This window comes from Scaptodrosophila lebanonensis, unplaced genomic scaffold (genome assembly GCF_003285725.1).
Source record: "Scaptodrosophila lebanonensis strain 11010-0011.00,11010-0021.00 unplaced genomic scaffold, SlebRS2 tig00000001-arrow-pilon, whole genome shotgun sequence".
NCBI classification, from domain to species: Eukaryota; Metazoa; Arthropoda; class Insecta; order Diptera; family Drosophilidae; genus Scaptodrosophila; species Scaptodrosophila lebanonensis.
The window spans coordinates 7,272,759-7,289,973 of record NW_022060529.1 but is presented as its reverse complement, the minus strand read 5'-3'; the positions used below and the strand labels follow the sequence as shown (position 1 = coordinate 7,289,973).

Below are 17,215 nucleotides of genomic sequence, written 5' to 3'. Positions count from 1 at the left end.
TAGAAGCAACCCTTTTTTTTAGCTCTACTACTATACTACAAGTATATTGTCTATCCCGATAGTATTTTCAACGACCTGTGGCTGAGTGAGGTTAATACAGTGCTAAAACGCGATTGTAGACAGTCACGCCCCACGCCCTCTAGTCCATGGAATATTAGTTGGTCTGTTTTTACAGCTGATGTCGTTTCCCAAACACGACCATCACCACTCTCTCATTCCACCATTCCATGCACGCTTTTCATTTCCAATTACACGGAAGCCCCACAACAACGCAACCCACAAGTTTTTTGCTTAGCTTTTCCGTAAACAGAACGAGAACGTGAATGGTCGACGCTCCAATTCGGCTATACCATTCAAAAAAGTTACACATAAGTTGGTTACACAAAATTTGTTTCGACAGATAATGGCATGCGCTCTGTAATCGAGCAAATCGGAGCAACCCCACAACACCAACAATCAAAAGGATTAGCACAGACATTCAAGTAAAGACACACACAATTTGCGTCAGTCAGGGGTTAAGCTCCAGTCCAGTCCCAGTCCCAGTCGCAGACGTAGTCCAGTCGAAGCTAAAGTCAAAGTTCAAGTCACAGTCGGAATTGGAATTACGATTCGCACGCACTGAAATGGACTTTAAGGAATATCGCCAGCGGGGTAAGTCGCAGCCATAAAACGCACAGCATCAGCATAGTATTTGTGGATAGTATGGCATATAAATCTACACACACATACACACACACGCACAGACTTACACATATGCGTGCTGCCTAATTTGATTTGCATGGCCATCTCAATTTAAGGCATGCCGTCCACACTAAAGAGATTTGTCGCAAACTCATTCTGACAGCAACAGCAACACAGCCATGAAATATATATCTTTATTTAATGATTCTCCCCCTCCCTATTTCCATTTGCATTTCCCCTTCCCAATTCCTCCTCCCTCGCTCGACCTCTCGTTGTTGCAGGCAAGGAAATGGTTGACTACATAGCCGACTATCTGGAGAATATACGCGACCGCCGCGTTTTTCCCGACGTCAGCCCCGGCTATATGCGTCAACTGTTGCCCGAATCGGCGCCCATCGAGGGCGAACCCTGGCCAAAGATATTCGGGGATGTGGAGCGCGTCATTATGCCGGGCATAACCCATTGGCAGAGTAAGTCTCACACAAGCTATTCCTCTTTCATATCAAGATATATTTACGAGACCATGAATACGGGTGTTTTTAGGGCTGGACAAATCATTCTCCTTATTCAAATTATATAACCGACTTCACTAAGAAAGAAATCGCATTTCTTCATTTGAGCTAAATAACAAAAGTAAGGGGTGGATTAGGCAAGCATATATGAAATCACTAAGTCAAACTACTAACCATAGTACTATATACTATACTAAAAAAAATTACTGCCAGCCAGACATATAATCAATAACAGGACTTATTTAAATAACTAATGGCAGCAGCTTTTTCCCAGAGTCAGGAAAGATTGGCAAATCGCGTGATCAGCAGAAATATACTAATAACTTATATAAGTTGACCCAAACGGTGAGGAAAGAAGGCGTGGTACATAAATATATATGTATATATGATCAGAATAACTCCACTAAACGAGTATTTTATCTGATGTTTCATTTAAATCGTTTGATACATCCATTTCCTACTCTTTAAATAATTTCTGACCAATCGATTGGATAGCAATCTATAGAAATAATAATCAATTATGCGGCACTCTTTAGCTGGAATCAAGATAAAAATAACTAGTTTCTCATCCTTGTTCGCTTGTGAACCTTGAAGGTCCGCACATGCACGCCTACTTTCCGGCTCTGAACTCGATGCCGTCCCTGCTGGGTGACATGCTGGCCGATGCCATCAACTGTCTGGGCTTCACCTGGGCCAGTTCGCCGGCATGTACAGAGCTGGAGATCATAGTGATGAATTGGCTGGGGAAAATGATTGGACTGCCGGATGAATTTCTCCACTTAAGCAACAGCAGCAAGGGGGGCGGAGTGCTGCAGACGACGGCCAGCGAGGCAACGTTGGTGTGCCTGTTGGCGGGACGGACTCGCGCCATTCAGCGTTTCCATGAACGCCATCCTGGGTACCAAGATGCGGAGATAAATGCTCGGCTTGTCGCCTATTGCTCTGATCAGGCACACTCGAGTGTGGAGAAGGCTGCTCTGATTGGTGCGTGACCCAGTTTGTAATCCGCTTAAGAGCTATTTGTTTCAAGCCACCCTCTCCCTCCCCCTTTCCTTTTTTTTCCCTAATTTTTACCATCGAACAGGACTCGTGCGTATGCGTTACATTGAGGCGGACGAGCAGCTGGCGATGCGCGGCAAACTGTTGCGCGAGGCCATCGAGGATGACATTAAGAAGGGTCTGGTACCGTTCTGGGTAAGTTGCTGACGTCACGGAGTTGGTGGCTGGCAGTTGGCGGCTGGCGACTGTCAAAACTAATTGGCCTCATGTCAACGCGCAGTTGTCTCTGCTTGCGCGCAATTATTCGAGAGTGGATTTGCCTTTGGCTGGCAGCTGCCGCAGCCTGCGATTCCCGAAGGAATCAATTAATAAGCGTCTGCTCGTTTATTTATTTGCTACTCCTTTCAGGTTTGCGCCACGCTGGGCACCACCGGCTCCTGCTCCTTCGACAATCTGGAAGAGGTGGGTAGCAGTAAGCAATTAAATAGGCATACGGCTAGGATCACATTAAACAGAAAGGCTCCAGAAGCAAAAGCTTCTTATACCTGGAAATTTTGCCATGATAGAAATTATGAGTTTTTCCTACAAGTATAACTTTCGAATAGATTAGATTAGATTCAATGCAGTGCTTAACTGTTCAGTGGTTAAAAAAAAAATGTATCTCCCCCAAGTTGTTATGTTAATTGTTAGATTAAATAGTGTTGCAAGCCAAAGAGATATGTACAAAGGTATATCCCATGTGTATGAAGAAAGAGACCCAATTCTTGGCCAACAAAGATGTGAAAAACTCTCTCATGGTTGCGAATATTCTTATTTCAACATTCGGACATAAACGTAACAACAGGGAAGCTTATTTCTACTCGGCACTTTCATTTCACCTCCACAGGTTGGCGTTGTGTGTCGGGAGCATAATCTATGGCTGCATGTGGACGCCGCTTATGCTGGCAGCGCCTTTATTTGTCCAGAGTTCAGGACCTGGTTGCGAGGCATCGAACGTGCCGATTCCATAGCCTTCAATCCGTCCAAATGGCTGATGGTACACTTCGACGCAACGGCCCTGTGGGTGCGCGATAGCGCGGCCGTGCATCGGACCTTCAATGTGGAGCCGCTGTATCTGCAGCACGAGAACTCGGGTGTAGCTGTGGACTTTATGCACTGGCAGATACCACTAAGCCGTCGGTTTCGGGCGCTTAAGGTCTGGTTCGTGCTGCGCTCCTTTGGAATTAAGGGGTTGCAGCGCCACATTCGAGAGAGCGTACGTTTAGCGCAGAAGTTCGAGGCTCTTGTGCTGGCCGACCATCGTTTTGAGCTGCCAGCGAAGCGACATTTGGGTCTTGTGGTGTTTCGCATACGTGGCGATAATGAGATCACCGAGAGACTCCTGAAGCGCCTCAACCATCGCGGCAATCTGCACTGCATCCCGTCCTCCCTGAAGGGACAGTATGTCATACGGTTTACCATCACGTCGACGCACACAACGCTTGATGATGTGGTGAAGGACTGGATGGAGATACGACAGGTGGCTACGCTGGTGCTCGAGGAGATGAACATAACAATTTCAAACCGCGTCTACTTGAAGGGTAAACGCAAGGCCTTTTGACTTAATAAGTAGAAGTTGAGCTTTTTTTGTATAAATCTTTGTTCTTACTATATATGATTGTTTAATGCACTCCAATCCACCCAAAATATGTGTTCTCTCTTTTTTTATACAAACACTCGTACAGATACTAAAGAGAAAAATGAGGCCTTCGGTTCCAGTCTGTTGCTTTCGAACTCGCCGCTCTCACCGAAGGTCGTTAATGGTTCCTTTGCGGCCCTGTTCGATGCCGATGAGTTTCTGGCTAAGACATATGCGGGCATACGCATAGCAGTAAGTTAATCCATCATCCAACTTGGTCGCGGTCAACTGCTCAGCTTTTGATCTTCTGTTTAGCACCAGGAGTCGCCGTCCATGCGACGACGCGTGCGCGGCATTCTCATGTCCGGAAAGCAGTTCTCGCTGGACTCGCACATGGATGTTGTGGTGCAGACTACCCTCGACTGTAGCAGCAACGAGACAAGCGACACTCAGGTGGACTCTTATGGACGCACCTTGCTGCGTGCCGTCAGACGAAACGACACCCAAGAAGCTTGCATACGCGAGGACAAGGAGGAGGAATCTGCGGAAGGTATGCGGCCCAGGTAGCGTAGTCGCTCTTTTAGTTTTATTGCCAGACGCTAAATACACAATCCCCACAAAACCATTTGCTCTCTCTCTCTCTCTCTCTCTCTTTCCCGCTTCTCTCCAACTATGCTTAAAGTGTGCTAACCCACGAGTCTTCCATTTAGACGTTGAGCTCATGAAGCTCTGTCACCGTCAACGCGTCTCCGACTTCTACTCCAGTCCCAGTCAAAGCTCTGTATCGACGCCCGCCAATCACTTTCGCCCCATAACTCTCTACCCAGCCCCATTAGCGAACAATCTCAGCTTCAACCTAAGCCGCGAAGTCACCTTGTCCGTGGATAGTCTTCAAACACCCGTAACTCACAGCTGCAGCACGACGGACATGTATCATGGCAAACGCTTCCTAGAGCCCGTCAGCAGCCTCATCGACAATTGCTCCTTCACCAACAGCATATTCCACATGCCCACGCCTCTCACAACACCCACAGATGAAGCCCGTCCTCCTCTAGGAGCTTCTGAGGACTTACGCTTGCCGCTTAGCGTGGATTGGGCAGCGGTGTTGCGAAACTTTGAGGCCAAGCAGCAGCGCTTGCTGCTACAGCATTTATCCTCCCAGTCGGCAGCCTCTTCCACGGCCAGCAGCAAACTCAGCTTTTCCACGCCAAGTCGCAGTAGCTTCAACGAGCAATCCTCTGATGATATGGCTTCGCCGCTATTGGGCTCCTTTGCATCCCAGCCATCGCAGGTGGACAGATTGGGGAGAGCGGCGGGATCAGTGAGTGTGGGGAGTGATTCGGATGCTACCATTTGCTCAGCTGCTTCTTCGATGGAGTCCCTCTGATGACTACCACTAGCTCTTAGTCTAGATTTATGCAGATTCCTGTACGTACTTACGTAATCCTATGTAATATTTGAAGGGAAAGAATTCACTGCTGTGCAATCAATAATCTACTTGTATGTAATTATGTAGTTCTACGCACCTTACTCTCGTGTACCTAATCATTACAAATACAAATACCCCATGTACATACTATATACATGCAGAGCAATACTCGTTGATCTTCAAGCAGTTGCATACTATATATCCGATATAACCTATATATATTTATATAGATTAATGTATCAATATCTAGCAGTTACTAATGCCTCCAGGGCTCCAGTGTCTATCACGTTTATTCTCGGTGTGATTAAAGTTTTGCTGTTTAAAGTTAAGCAATGCGTCTGTCTTTCTCTCGATCCGAATCATGGGTGATCCCTCCAAGGTCAGCCGCCGAGCTGTGCTCCGAACTGTCTCTCTGGTCATGGCTGTGTTTCAGCTTTAAATCTTATCGTCGAGCTACACGATCCACAAATGGGTCACGGCATGTCGCATCTGACTATCAACGATCGCTGACATAACCAGGCAGCTAATTGCTGTTAAGCAAATGAAATACTGATACCAAAAATGCTGGCTCTGTCGACTGTCAAATGACCTCTAATGTAGCTGGATTAAGACAAATTGTAAAAAGACCGACCCTATCGAAAATTGGGGCAGATATGTAACACTTCGCTTGATTACTTTTTAATTAAGATTTGCTAATGTTCAACTAAAACGTTTATTGAAAAACACCAAGAACTGTCAGAACAATATAACTCTATTTAAAGACATGGTAGATGGTTAAAATTCAGTGAGTTCTTAAACAATTTTTTCTATATCCATTTGAATAATCACGGTTCTAGAAAGGATTCAACTACCACCCACACAACAACACGGATAATATGTATGGCATCGCAGTCGGTTGAGCCTTCCTCTTAGTGAGTCGTTTCAGGACAAAGACGTGAAGAGGATAATACAGATAAGGACTGAGCTTAGCTCGTTCGATAAAGCAAACATCTGTCCAAAGCTCTATTCTACTTGCAATATACAGTTGATCATTGAGGCGAAATGAAACTGGGACTTTGTGCGGAGATGATTCAAAAATAAACAACTACGAGCTTTAACCAATCAACAAAATTGTACCGTCCACATTAGAAAAATACCTACAAGCATTTAGTTGGTGGAGGTACGACGGAACGACTTGACTTGAAATAGAAGACTGGGTTAACTAGCAGCCGTATCCCACGCAATAATCAGAAACATTTTGATTTTACCAAAGGCGTTTATTCTCCACCTTATATAATTTTGATAGTTTTTTATTTGAATTAAAAAAAAATTTTCGCACGATCGGGAGCATCGGTTGATGTTTCTGGAGTCTCTTCACCATCTCCGGTCGGTTCTTCTGGAGTATTCTCATTGCCTTCCTCAGTAGTAGCTGTCTCCTCAGGCCCTTCTCCTTCAGGCGGTGCCTCAGGACCACCACTACCCTCTCCATCTTCGCCTGGTGGTTCGCCTTCACCACTTCCCTCTTCAGAAGGTTCAGTAGGAAGGTCGTCAGAGTCATCGTCGGCGGTAGTTTTTTGTGGACCTTTGGTTGTTGATTTGCTTTCATTTATCAACCATTCCGGCGAGGCAATCTTGTATATGATTTGTACATAAAATGTCAGAAGATATATGATTATGAAGTCGTGAAAAAGAATTAGCGATGCCAATAGAAAGTCATTGAGTCGCATTTCTGCAAACCGCCCCCCATTGATTGTCTGTGCATGGTACATTACAAACTGAAATCAGAATATTTTTTGTAGTAAGAGGGAATATTCGGGGAAGTGGAAGCAACATACCAGCAGAACAATAATGGAGATGAATATATGGTAGACAATAAACGAATATGGTACAGAGGCCACCACGTACAGCATGATGAAGAAGACCGTCACTATGAGGAATATGAAGGCCAGCACAAAGAGTATAACCACGTCCAGAGTAAGATCATGCTGTGGAATATATATAGCTATATAGTCTCCAATGTCTAGGAACCGTTTGAACGAGTCTCGTGCAAATTCATTGACACGAATTGACCGCATTGTCGAATTGTGTGAAACTATATTTCATAGTCCAGCCGAACTGACTTACCGGTATTATGGAGCCGAGAAGTATGAATAGAAATATGAGCAGGACGCAAATGGCAAAAAAGAGCAGCATGTCCGGCCACAGAGTGAGGGCCACCAAGGCAAACACGCCAATTATTATGAATTCGACCTGTGCGGAGAGTGGAAAATAAATCAATTTTGACGATTACGTTCCCCGACCCATGTATGTGACTTTGTGGCGGCTTTGAAGCTGGCCGATGGGTCGGGGTCGTATTGAAGATATTATTAATATATAGTTAGGTATAAGTCACTCACTATGAGTATGGTCATAAACCAATTGAGACCCGTCATAAAACGCACCCTCTCAAAGAATATGAAAATGGTGACCAATATTATGGCAAGGACAAAAAATATAATGCTGATCCAATAGTGTTTTACAAATAACGATTTGACCGGCTCACTGGGTGTTAGAGTTAGAGATCGGGCGTTAGCAAGCACATTCTAGCATAAGGCCGTATAGACCCGGCACTTACACGAGCGATACCAGCAGGAATTGGATTAGCGCCAATAGCATCCACACAAGGGTTAGCAGGTAGACTATGCAGGCAAACTTTCGACGCGCTCGCCTGTACGCCCTCAGCCGGCGTCTCCGCTCCTCCATGGACCTCCACCGAGTGTCGGGCGCCCTGCTCTTTTGCTGTGAGTGAGTGTTTCCGGGTTTGCCGATGCATACGAGTACACTAGAAATTTGATTGCGGTGTCCTTACTAAGTGGACACCACCAGAACGTATAAATGCGACTTAAAAAATTATTTCGTGTTGTTAAAAAAACATGAACAAAAATTGTTCAAAGCAAGCTTGACGTGACAAGCTTATCATCATTATCATCATAGGATGGAGGTGTATTTGGGAGACTAAGTGGAACCTGCTGGTTTATTTCTTTTGTATTCTTCTTCAACAGGACAATATCTCAAACATCTATTTTCCAAAATGCAAATATATGTGCAATGATGCGAAACAATCGCTGCTGCATAATATGGGTCAGATACTTTCAACGAATTAAATGTTTGATGCCTCTTTTCGATTCATTAAGCGAATAAATCCATGGGGTTTGGGAATTTTTAAGGGCTCAGTATAAATCGGCTTCATTATATTGGAAAGTCTAGATAGACCTTTAACAAATTTTAAGGATCCCAGTGAACATTCGTTTTTTTGTAAAACAACATTTTTACATATACTATTTGATTTAAATTACTTGAGTAAACCCAAAGGTGCGATAAGATGCCACGTGAGACCGAAAATGAGGGCAGTACAAAGCACAGATTCCTCTGTAAGACATATTTTGTGACGGTCCTCATGTTGCTGGTAGGCCAGGCTCAAGTGATTCTTGCGATGCAATTGTAAGCTTCTGACTCCTCACCAATTCCCGCCCTACGCCTACTAAATGGTTCCAATTCCCCCCATCCACCACAAACACAGCGAAGCTCTCAAGAAGTTTCTCAGGGACTATTACTATGTCAGCCTTATGCAATTTTTCATAAGCTTCATTTCGATACAGCTATACGTTTTTTTTTATCACATACTGGAGCAGAAGGCGCTTTGGGTACGAATTGTGTGTGGCTTGTGGACGGTAAGTGAAGGAGCTACTATTCAAGATCTAATGCCTAATCACTCTAAATACCTTCAGTTCGAGTCCAATACCATCTCAATTATGAAACCCGCTAAGAAGGCCCCAAACGAGTGCTTGGGGTTGTCTTGGATTATGACTTTCGTCATCATGGGCCTCAGTATTTGCTATGGAAATCTGGCTGTGCCTCATAAGCGTGGTCTATTCGTAAGTTTACTTCCCTCCCACATCACACGTGACTAATTGGGCATTACTTCCCACCCCTTTTGAATAGAATAATTTTTTTATAGAATGAAATGTTTCACAAATCCGAATGTAACCTTACAACGTCATTGAGTATATCAAAAATCCATCCTCCCATTATAATATGTTGATAGAATATCTTTTAAATGGTAAATGTTTGTTATGCAAAGACTCTTAAAAAAGTTTCGTTCTATAAAAACTATATAAGAATGGTCCAATCTCAGTCAAACTTTTCAACATCTTTAGGTATAGCAATAAACTCTCCTCACGTATCCAAATAAGATCTTATATCTTCCAAAAACCAAAAGTTTTTTCCTGCAATTCCCAGACGTTTTTTATGTCACCTATGTGATATAGTAGTCTGATCTGTTCCCAGATCTATATTTTGACAGCTATTATAGTGGGATCAGATAAACGATAGAGTGCACCGATTCGGCTGGTTCCGATATATTCCCTGGTTGCAGGAATAATTCATTATTATTAATATATTTTAATTAAAAAGCTACTGCACTATAGTAGAACATTAATTGAATTCAAAGTGAGCAATGACTGCTTGGATTTAGATTTGTGGAATTTTGTTTAGTGTTTAGCGGCAAAAGAGTAAGATTTTTGTTTTGCAGCTAACCCGCCACAATGTTATACGCTGGAGCGAAAGGATATTTGTGCTGACGAGCTTCGGCATTATTGTCTGCTCCGAAATGAAACGCGCCAGCATTGAGTTTCCCACGCTTTTCATCTACACGATGGTGTCGAATGTGGTAAGTGAGAAGAGCTAAGAATGTGAAGTCGTGTTCACTCCATGATAGTAATAATTTTCAGTTTGTGGTGATATTTGCTGCGTCGATGCGGAAGCCCGACTTCTATCATGACGAGTCGCCGGGCGATTTCATATTGATTGGACAGCTGTATTATTTGAACTTCTATGCGTTATACATGGGCTATGTGTGGACAATGGCTGCCGGACTGGACTGGTATCAGGACTTGAAAAGGCCGAAGGAGCCGGCGGTGACCGAGGAGGAATAGCCGTACAGTGTTGTCATCATCTTCGTCTGTTTGTAGGGCGCAGGCGCCGGAACCGAATCAGCTGTGCGAGCCCAGCTCAGCTGCCAAGGAATTGACACCCAACAACCACAACAAGACGACACTGTTTACATCTCCACTGGGCCATCTATTTACATGTCATACAAGCACAAGCACAAGTACAGATACGTCCTGCAGGCTTCGTTACGTCACACACCCAACCCACTCCCACTCGTAGTGGTAGTCTCCAACTACAGCCACAAAGACAGAAGCAGCAGCCGCAGTCGCAGCAGTTTTCAAACAGTTGGTTCGTAAGCGTGCCACGCTCTACACGCGACGAAAGCGGAACGGCAACATTTACGGAGTCGGAATTGTGTCGTGGACTGCTCGCTGAAAATCAATAAAAATTTTCTTGCTTTTTGGCAAATTGTGCATGTAAATAAATGGCAAAAACAGTGAAAAGTTGTATAAAAAAATGTGTGGGACTGCGTTTGACAAACGTATGTTCTATAATAGCTGTATGTATTACAATTACAAGCCATTTACATATTTATAATGTATAAAATACATTTGCACGATTATTTCTATATATAGAATATATGTATATGTTTGTATGTATGTATATGTAGTATATACTATCGTTTTCATTTGAATTTTGAATGCAGTAGACAGCAGCCAACAAACTACAAGAGTTAAGAATTGAAATTACATTTCTTTATGCATTCTCTTTACAATATGTGTGCGTGTGTGTGTGTTTGTGCGTTATACCTCTACATTTCAAATACACCATGTAAATAGAGTTCTGTACATACATACATACAACATACTGCCGTTTCATAACAATTAGAATGTGTGATTTAATTTTATACAATACGTGAAAAAGTTTGATTAACATTAGAGGGCTTTTTATAATTATACATTTCTTGTTATGCTTTGTTGTATGTAAAGTAATTGTAGAAACATTTTCTGCGCATAGGCCAAATACGGAAGGCAACATTATTTAGAAAGAAGGTGGTCCATTTAGTTTACTTTAGTTTCCTTTCGGCGCCTCGGTAATAGCGCGGGAACCGTCACTGCTGCTGGTGCTGCCCGCTGGCAAAAAGGAAACTGAAATGCAAACAAATAATCAATTAGAAGTGCAAGTTATTAGAAAAATAAGACACACAGTTTTTTTTTCTGATGTTTCAAATGCTGAAATAATTTCGCAATAACGAAGTCAAACAGATCAGGCGCGATACATATTCCCTAATCACTTCATTGATCTCTTTTCTTTTGCGCTAATTCCAAAATGTGATGATTCTACACTATTCGGCTAGATTGCTATGCTAATTAAGACGTTGCGTTTACCTTTAGAATATTGGCGTTTCTTAGACTATAAGATATCATACAAGACGATATGATATGTAGATTTAAGCATTGCGACTCATTAGGGCTGTTTTGAGTACGGCAAGCATATTTAGCGTTCGAATTGTTTCAATAGAAAAACGACACTGCAAGTAAAATAAAAGTTCGCATCAGTGGGGGCTGGCCGGCAAAATGGCAAAAAGTAGTGCCTAATGCCTTATAACATGCATATAGTATGTTAGTTGCCAAAACCAAACCAAACCACAAAAGTTAGAAAATAAAAGGGCGTTAGGTGCGTTTTGATTCTTATCGCTTTTCTGCGACTGACCGCTATGGCGATAGGAATAAATGCATATATAGTATGTGTACGTAATTATAACGCTAGAGCCCACATCCACGACTAAGTCTATGATATTCACACACCAAAACCTTAAATTAGAATCGTTGTCAGACTTACATATTATGATAATGAGCAATACGACGGCAATCACTCCCAGAATAATCATCATTTTCATGTTGGCCCACCATTGCTTGCGTTTCAGCTTGCCCGCCTGCTGTTCGAACTGTGAGGCGCCCTGCTCCAATTGATCGGCCCGTTCGCCCAGCTCTGACAGTTTCTGGTCCCGTTCCAGCACCTTCTCGACATTGACACGCATTATACCAACCACTTCGTCCACCTTGGCTTGCGTTTGTTGCAGACGCTTCTGGGCGGCATTGTTCTGCTGGTTATTGTTGCTGGAGTTGGAGTAGGAGTAGGGATTGTTGGAGTTCGTGTTGGAGTTGGGCGGTGGCGGGAGTATGGGAAAACTGTACAATATTATATGTGTGGGTGGCTAATCATCGGCAAAAGCACGCGTACACACGCACGCACACACATACGCACACAAATACAAATGCAGCTTTGTGATTGGTTAATCGTATATGGTATGAATGTTCAACGGTTCACTTGAATTAATTGTAATTGCTGTCGTCACGTCCTGCAGTTGCTTTGTGGCTTGTGTTGCGATTATGACGCGTCTGAATTACAGATGCAGTTTAAACGCATTCCAACTTACTCATTTGATCCGGATGGGGCAGGTACCTCGTTGTTCTCCATCTTTATCTTTGTAGACTTTGAAACCTGGAAAGTTTTTGCGTTCTAGTCTTTCGAAGAGGCTCTGGAAGAAAAGAATGAAGAAAATGCTTTGTTTTTTATATATGTATGTATATGTACATTTATAAAATCTATGTAGTAAATCGCATTGTTTGGATCTGCTTTATTCTCAATCGTATTTAAAGCACACGCACACACAGATACAAGGGCCAACTACGCCTAAATTTCACGAAAGCCGACCAAAAGTACAAGTACAACATGCTATCTTTGCCATAAACACCATCGGCCTCGGCATCGGCATGAATCATTTCACTGACAACCAAGCTATTTAGTTGTTTGCTCTCTCTATAGAATAGGCAAAAACACGCACACACGCACAAATATGAACATATGCATGTGAACAAGCGGGTTGAAGGGGAATCTTCTTTAACGCAAAAAAACTTGTTGCATGCGCAAGCAACAGCTTGCCGAGCACCTTGCTTGCATTTTGCCTTATTTTTGTTATCGTATTGCACTTACCTCTATCGCGTATGGTTTCGATTGTGCGTTAATACTGCAATATTATAAAATGTGTAAATATTTGATTGGAAATGAAAAGTATGCCGACGATCGAGTGAAAATTACGATGAGAAATACTCTTTTGTGTGCGTGTGCCAGTGTGTACTTAATATTCGAACTGCATTTAATGCTGCCAATCAGACTTATACGATAACGGTATGGTAACGCTGTAGCTTTGTTTACATCGTGAGTATTTTATTTCTAACAGTCTGGTATTTTTCTGTGAACGTCCGGTTGCTTAACAAAAGCTGCTCGCAACGAAACCCTGCTTTCAAATATTAAGTAACGGTCCAATTACTGTTTAATAATTGCCGCTGATAATTATATTAAAAAAAGAATTGAATGAGACATTATATGCCGTTGTGGAAGTTGAAAAATATATCGTGAATAATTAGGGAATAAGTTTGTACAAAATTGTGAGTCTAGTATTCCTTTTGTATATAATCCTCTGATAATTCACATATTGCTTATTTCTCAAATAAAACAAATTCACACGCCCTTAAAAAGCATATTTTTACGTATAGTATGCATGAATAATTTATTATTTAAGGGTATTTGTTAAGACTGTTTTTTTTTTATCTTAGCGTATTTTTAATATTTCTGAATGAATTACATTTATCAAACTTTTTTAAATTCTATTACATTTGTTACTGAAATTAGGATAAATAGGAACTGTAAAAAATTAGCTGTCCAAGGAAGCATGGAAAATGCATAATTCTCTAGTGTCCAAGTTGCTGGTGCGGCTTTTGGTGCTCTTTGCTTTGGTCACTGTGGCCTCCATATTCCTGTTGACGAAATGTGGCTTTCAGGAGTTGAATGCCCAGATCTACGATAAACAAACGGGCGCCTCCATCGGTGAGGGGGACGCCAGTGTCGGCTATGTTTACCTGCTTAGCGAACGCGATGCGGAAATCGAACGCCTCAAGCATGAAGTGCTTACATTGCGCGCTCAGATAGTCCTGCTGCAGAAGAACAACAGCAAGCTTCCAACCCTACACAACAACAATAGCGGGCCAGTGGAGTCGCCGAGTGCCAGTCCGCCGCTTTCCCATCACTACGACTGCAGCAGCTATATACGGAAGCAAGTGGGCGCAGCGGAGATTCTGCACGGCCTGCCATTGAACAACGAGTATGAGCTAATACCCTACAATCACTTTACCTTCACACGCGTCTACCCCTTTGATCTGGGTCTGGGCAAGCGGGTGGTGGAGAAGCCCATTGGCTACCGACGACGGGACTTGCTTGGGGCGGTAAACAAAGCGCTCGAAAGCCTTAATCGCAATCACACGGCTCGCATGCGTGGAAAGGCAGCAGCCACAGCGTCGGAGGTCAGCGGCAAATTCGCGCTGGACGACTTCATCGAGGGCATCTACCGAACCGAGCCCACAACAGGCACCCAATACGAGTTGTACTTCCAAAGTGCGAAGCAGGCCAACAGTGTGGTGCGCAAAGCACTCATAATGCGTCCCTTTGCGCCACTGCAGACGGTGAAGCTGTCGGAGATCGGTAGCGACTCCACCGCTACCGCCAGCACCATAAATGTGATACTGCCACTGGCCGGACGGCTAAGCACCTTCCATAGCTTTATGCAGATGTTTGTGCAGGTGGCGAAAAGGGATCGTCGTATCCGCCTGGCCGTCGTCTACTTCGGAGAGAGTGGTCTGCTGGAAGCACGCCACATACTGACGCGCACGCTCGACAAGGCCAAGCTGCATGCCAAGCATGGACGACTCGTGGCCTTAAACGAGACCTTCAGCAGAGGTGCGACCATCCATCCATCTATCCATCCCCCCACTCATTTGTGTTCCTTTGCAGCTAAAGCCCTGCGCGTAGGTGCCGAGCACATAAAGCCCCCAGTCGCAGCCACTGCCGGACCAACTAGCCAAATTCCCAATGATGCGTTGCTCTTCATGTGCGATGTGGACATCGTTTTCACGCCAAAGTTTCTCGAACGTTGTCGCTGGAATGCCGATCCGGGAAAGAAGGTATGTTGATACAAAATTGTGTAGGCCAAGAGATCGGCTAATCTTAATTCGCTTGCAGGTCTACTATCCCGTCGTCTTCAGCCTGTACAATCCGCACGTGGTTTATACGCTGCAGGGAAAGTCCCTGCCCAGTGAGGACGACCAGCTGGTGATATCTCGAGACACGGGCTTCTGGCGGGACTTTGGCTACGGCATGACCTGCCAGTATCGCTCTGATTTTCTGCAGATACGCGGTTTCGACGAGGAGCTGGTGGGCTGGGGAGGCGAGGATGTAATGCTGTATCGGAAATATGTGCGTTCCAAAATCAAAATCATACGCGCTACCGATCCGGGCATCTTCCATCGCTGGCATCCAAAGGTAAGTCGGAGTCAGAGATGGATCAAAGGAGAAGTCTATTAATGCAGTCTATGCGGCAGATATGTACCAGTTCCAGTGCCGGCCAAGGCGATGGTGTGCTCAGCACGGATCAGTATCGGGCGTGTATACGTTCCCGGGCCCTCAACGAGGCCTCGCATGCGCAGCTCGGCTTCCTGGCCTTTCGGGACGAGATTGCGGCAGCAGGCACTGCCAATATCAGCAGCAATTTGAGCATCGCTGGAGGCACTCCTCCCACTTCTGTGGGCTCGTGATACTTGCCATCGGCCTCTGCTTGCTCCCCAAGGCAAAGCTCCAATGAACTGCAACTATACTAACACACTGACAATAATCTGTACTTAGCCAATCGTTGAAGAGTTTAAACTAACCAAGTAGTGTACTTATCGTAGTCGTATTCGTATTCGTTTCGCCGTACTTGAGTCTTGAGCATACGTAGATACTTGTATGACAAATCGTTCTTCCATGAAGCGTAATAGATGCAATCTCCACTACACTTAGCCAGAAATTTTGCAAATATAGTATATTGTACGACATAGTAATAAAAATACAACAACATTAAAAAATTGTAAAAACAAAATTAAATTGTTTAATTAAACCTGTCGCCATTACACGATGCCAACGACCTCCGCCATTGAGGTTCAGCGAACAAGCTGCCCAAGCCGCAAGCCAAATGCAAAGATGCTGGCAGCCAACACCTGCGTGCTTGACAGGTCAGGAGCTTGGCAGTCTAGCGTAAAGCTTGTGCTACACTTTAAACCCTTTTCATGGTCACGGTCGTGGATTGGGTAAGCGCCGCATATCGCATATAGCATATGCTATATAGTATATATTCCATATCGTCGTTGTCATCGGTTTTCATATGCTTCGTTTCAGCACAATTACAAAAGATAATTTCACGCCTTCGAATGCCACCAAGACAGATGGATATGGCGGCGGGCCTCTGCTTGAGTCATTTGCTAATTGTGCAAAATCTTGCCAACACTTCTACAGATATCCGCAGTCTTAAAGGAGTGCTGCGGATTATTACGCAATCAAAAATCTGGGCGTTGGATTAGCTCGATTGTCTGAAAATAAAGTAAATGGAACTCAGCCCCCGAATAATGACAGGTTTTCGGGCACATCCTCCCGTCGTTCTGCGAAACTGACCATGAAAGCTTCAGCAGTTAGACAGGTAGACAGACGGGTTGGACAGCCCAGGTGTTGCAGGTGAAGTGACAAATCGACGCCTTCCAACACCAACACCAACAACAACACCGACACCGACACCAACACCAACACCCCACCCACGCATACCAAATTATTTTGAGCATCAAGCCCGAATTTTTGTATATTATTAGGCCATGCTAGAGTACCCCGACGCGACGGTCAGCCTTAGACTCCGCCGCCACAATCTCGCGCTTCAGTGCCTCTCTCTGCGGTATGTGGGTTTGGGCTCTGGGCTTTGGGCTTTGGGTTTTGGGTTGGAGTTCTGAAAACGTGAGCGCGAAATAGCTCCAACGAGCTTGGCGCTTCTTTGTTATTGTTTTTGAAATAAATATCTGTGCTGACGGGCCGAGCTGCGCATTCGTTACTCGGATTCCAAAGCAATCGCTACAATAGAAAAGTAATCTCGTTTATCGGTGTACAAGTAGAAGTTCGACAGGATTGTGTGGATTGTGCGGACTGTGATTC

General features: G+C 44.1%; 6 protein-coding genes across 10 annotated transcripts; 4 read left to right on the top strand and 2 right to left on the bottom strand.

The window, feature by feature from the left end:
* The first annotated feature begins 413 nt into the window (after nucleotides 1-413).
* LOC115634724 (histidine decarboxylase) lies at nucleotides 414-4,377 on the top strand. Its single transcript, XM_030532610.1, has 8 exons — nucleotides 414-651; nucleotides 963-1,151; nucleotides 1,788-2,177; nucleotides 2,278-2,387; nucleotides 2,601-2,654; nucleotides 3,079-3,772; nucleotides 3,917-4,062; nucleotides 4,126-4,377. Exons 1-8 carry the CDS (start codon nucleotides 624-626, stop codon nucleotides 4,375-4,377), a joined length of 1,863 nt encoding a protein of 620 aa, XP_030388470.1. The 5' UTR covers nucleotides 414-623.
* On the top strand, nucleotides 4,355-5,568 carry LOC115634733 (histidine decarboxylase-like). Its single transcript, XM_030532623.1, has 2 exons — nucleotides 4,355-4,360; nucleotides 4,493-5,568. The coding sequence occupies exon 2, from the start codon at nucleotides 4,532-4,534 to the stop codon at nucleotides 5,195-5,197; it is 666 nt and encodes a 221-aa protein (XP_030388483.1). The 5' UTR covers nucleotides 4,355-4,360; nucleotides 4,493-4,531; the 3' UTR covers nucleotides 5,198-5,568.
* A 906-nt stretch (nucleotides 5,569-6,474) lies between these two features.
* Nucleotides 6,475-8,119, bottom strand: LOC115634170. Its single transcript, XM_030531753.1, has 5 exons — nucleotides 7,833-8,119; nucleotides 7,615-7,759; nucleotides 7,343-7,468; nucleotides 7,054-7,203; nucleotides 6,475-6,993 (listed from the first exon to the last, which is right to left on the bottom strand). Exons 1-5 carry the CDS (start codon nucleotides 7,958-7,960, stop codon nucleotides 6,538-6,540), a joined length of 1,005 nt encoding a protein of 334 aa, XP_030387613.1. The 5' UTR covers nucleotides 7,961-8,119; the 3' UTR covers nucleotides 6,475-6,537.
* Nucleotides 8,120-8,544: 425 nt separating this feature from the next.
* On the top strand, nucleotides 8,545-10,203 carry LOC115620061. The gene is made up of 5 exons (XM_030513201.1): nucleotides 8,545-8,698; nucleotides 8,778-8,928; nucleotides 8,986-9,132; nucleotides 9,789-9,926; nucleotides 9,988-10,203. The coding sequence occupies exons 1-5, from the start codon at nucleotides 8,580-8,582 to the stop codon at nucleotides 10,189-10,191; spliced, it is 759 nt and encodes a 252-aa protein (XP_030369061.1). The 5' UTR covers nucleotides 8,545-8,579; the 3' UTR covers nucleotides 10,192-10,203.
* Nucleotides 10,204-10,587: 384 nt separating this feature from the next.
* On the top strand, nucleotides 10,588-16,121 carry LOC115620060 (chondroitin sulfate N-acetylgalactosaminyltransferase 1). Its single transcript, XM_030513200.1, has 5 exons — nucleotides 10,588-10,706; nucleotides 13,844-14,944; nucleotides 14,999-15,168; nucleotides 15,227-15,526; nucleotides 15,586-16,121. The coding sequence occupies exons 2-5, from the start codon at nucleotides 13,891-13,893 to the stop codon at nucleotides 15,796-15,798; spliced, it is 1,737 nt and encodes a 578-aa protein (XP_030369060.1). The 5' UTR covers nucleotides 10,588-10,706; nucleotides 13,844-13,890; the 3' UTR covers nucleotides 15,799-16,121.
* LOC115620062 (synaptobrevin) lies at nucleotides 11,016-13,276 on the bottom strand. 5 transcript variants are annotated; one of them, XR_003995184.1, is made up of 5 exons: nucleotides 13,145-13,276; nucleotides 12,588-12,689; nucleotides 11,990-12,339; nucleotides 11,536-11,678; nucleotides 11,016-11,295 (listed from the first exon to the last, which is right to left on the bottom strand). XR_003995184.1 is itself a non-coding variant. In XM_030513202.1 (4 exons), exons 2-4 carry the CDS (start codon nucleotides 12,626-12,628, stop codon nucleotides 11,219-11,221), a joined length of 468 nt encoding a protein of 155 aa, XP_030369062.1. In that variant the 5' UTR covers nucleotides 12,629-12,689; nucleotides 13,145-13,276; the 3' UTR covers nucleotides 11,016-11,218. The 5 variants fall into 5 exon arrangements, 4 of the variants coding, with proteins under 4 accessions (XP_030369062.1, XP_030369064.1, XP_030369065.1 ...); XM_030513202.1 differs by lacking the exon at nucleotides 11,536-11,678; XM_030513204.1 differs by lacking the exon at nucleotides 11,536-11,678 and having other exon boundaries at nucleotides 11,990-12,267.
* Nucleotides 16,122-17,215: the final 1,094 nt, after the last annotated feature.

Bases quoted from the DNA above. Each gene is read 5' to 3' on its own strand.
- LOC115634724 (XM_030532610.1), top strand. From the start codon at position 624: ATGGACTTTAAGGAATATCGCCAGCGGG. The intron at 2,178-2,277 runs GTGCGTGACCCA...ACCATCGAACAG, and splicing joins GGAGAAGGCTGCTCTGATTG to GACTCGTGCGTATGCGTTAC. The intron at 2,388-2,600 runs GTAAGTTGCTGA...TACTCCTTTCAG, and splicing joins AGGGTCTGGTACCGTTCTGG to GTTTGCGCCACGCTGGGCAC.
- LOC115634733 (XM_030532623.1), top strand. From the start codon at position 4,532: ATGAAGCTCTGTCACCGTCAACGCGTCTCCGACTTCTACTCCAGTCCC.
- LOC115634170 (XM_030531753.1), bottom strand. From the start codon at position 7,960: ATGGAGGAGCGGAGACGCCGGCTGAGGGCGTACAGGCGAGCGCGTCGA. The intron at 7,760-7,832 runs GTAAGTGCCGGG...TCTAACACCCAG, and splicing joins TTCCTGCTGGTATCGCTCGT to TGAGCCGGTCAAATCGTTAT. The intron at 7,204-7,342 runs GTAAGTCAGTTC...TATATTCCACAG, and splicing joins TTCTCGGCTCCATAATACCG to CATGATCTTACTCTGGACGT.
- LOC115620061 (XM_030513201.1), top strand. From the start codon at position 8,580: ATGCCACGTGAGACCGAAAATGAGGGCAGTACAAAGCACAGATTCCTC. The intron at 8,699-8,777 runs GTAAGCTTCTGA...CCACAAACACAG, and splicing joins GTGATTCTTGCGATGCAATT to CGAAGCTCTCAAGAAGTTTC. The intron at 9,927-9,987 runs GTAAGTGAGAAG...AATAATTTTCAG, and splicing joins ACACGATGGTGTCGAATGTG to TTTGTGGTGATATTTGCTGC.
- LOC115620062 (XM_030513202.1), bottom strand. From the start codon at position 12,628: ATGGAGAACAACGAGGTACCTGCCCCATCCGGATCAAATGA. The intron at 12,340-12,587 runs GTAAGTTGGAAT...AATATTGTACAG, and splicing joins GCCCCATCCGGATCAAATGA to TTTTCCCATACTCCCGCCAC. The intron at 11,296-11,989 runs GTAAGTCTGACA...TTTGCATTTCAG, and splicing joins ATTGCTCATTATCATAATAT to TTTCCTTTTTGCCAGCGGGC.
- LOC115620060 (XM_030513200.1), top strand. From the start codon at position 13,891: ATGCATAATTCTCTAGTGTCCAAGTTGCTGGTGCGGCTTTTGGTGCTC. The intron at 15,169-15,226 runs GTATGTTGATAC...ATTCGCTTGCAG, and splicing joins ATGCCGATCCGGGAAAGAAG to GTCTACTATCCCGTCGTCTT. The intron at 15,527-15,585 runs GTAAGTCGGAGT...TCTATGCGGCAG, and splicing joins TCCATCGCTGGCATCCAAAG to ATATGTACCAGTTCCAGTGC.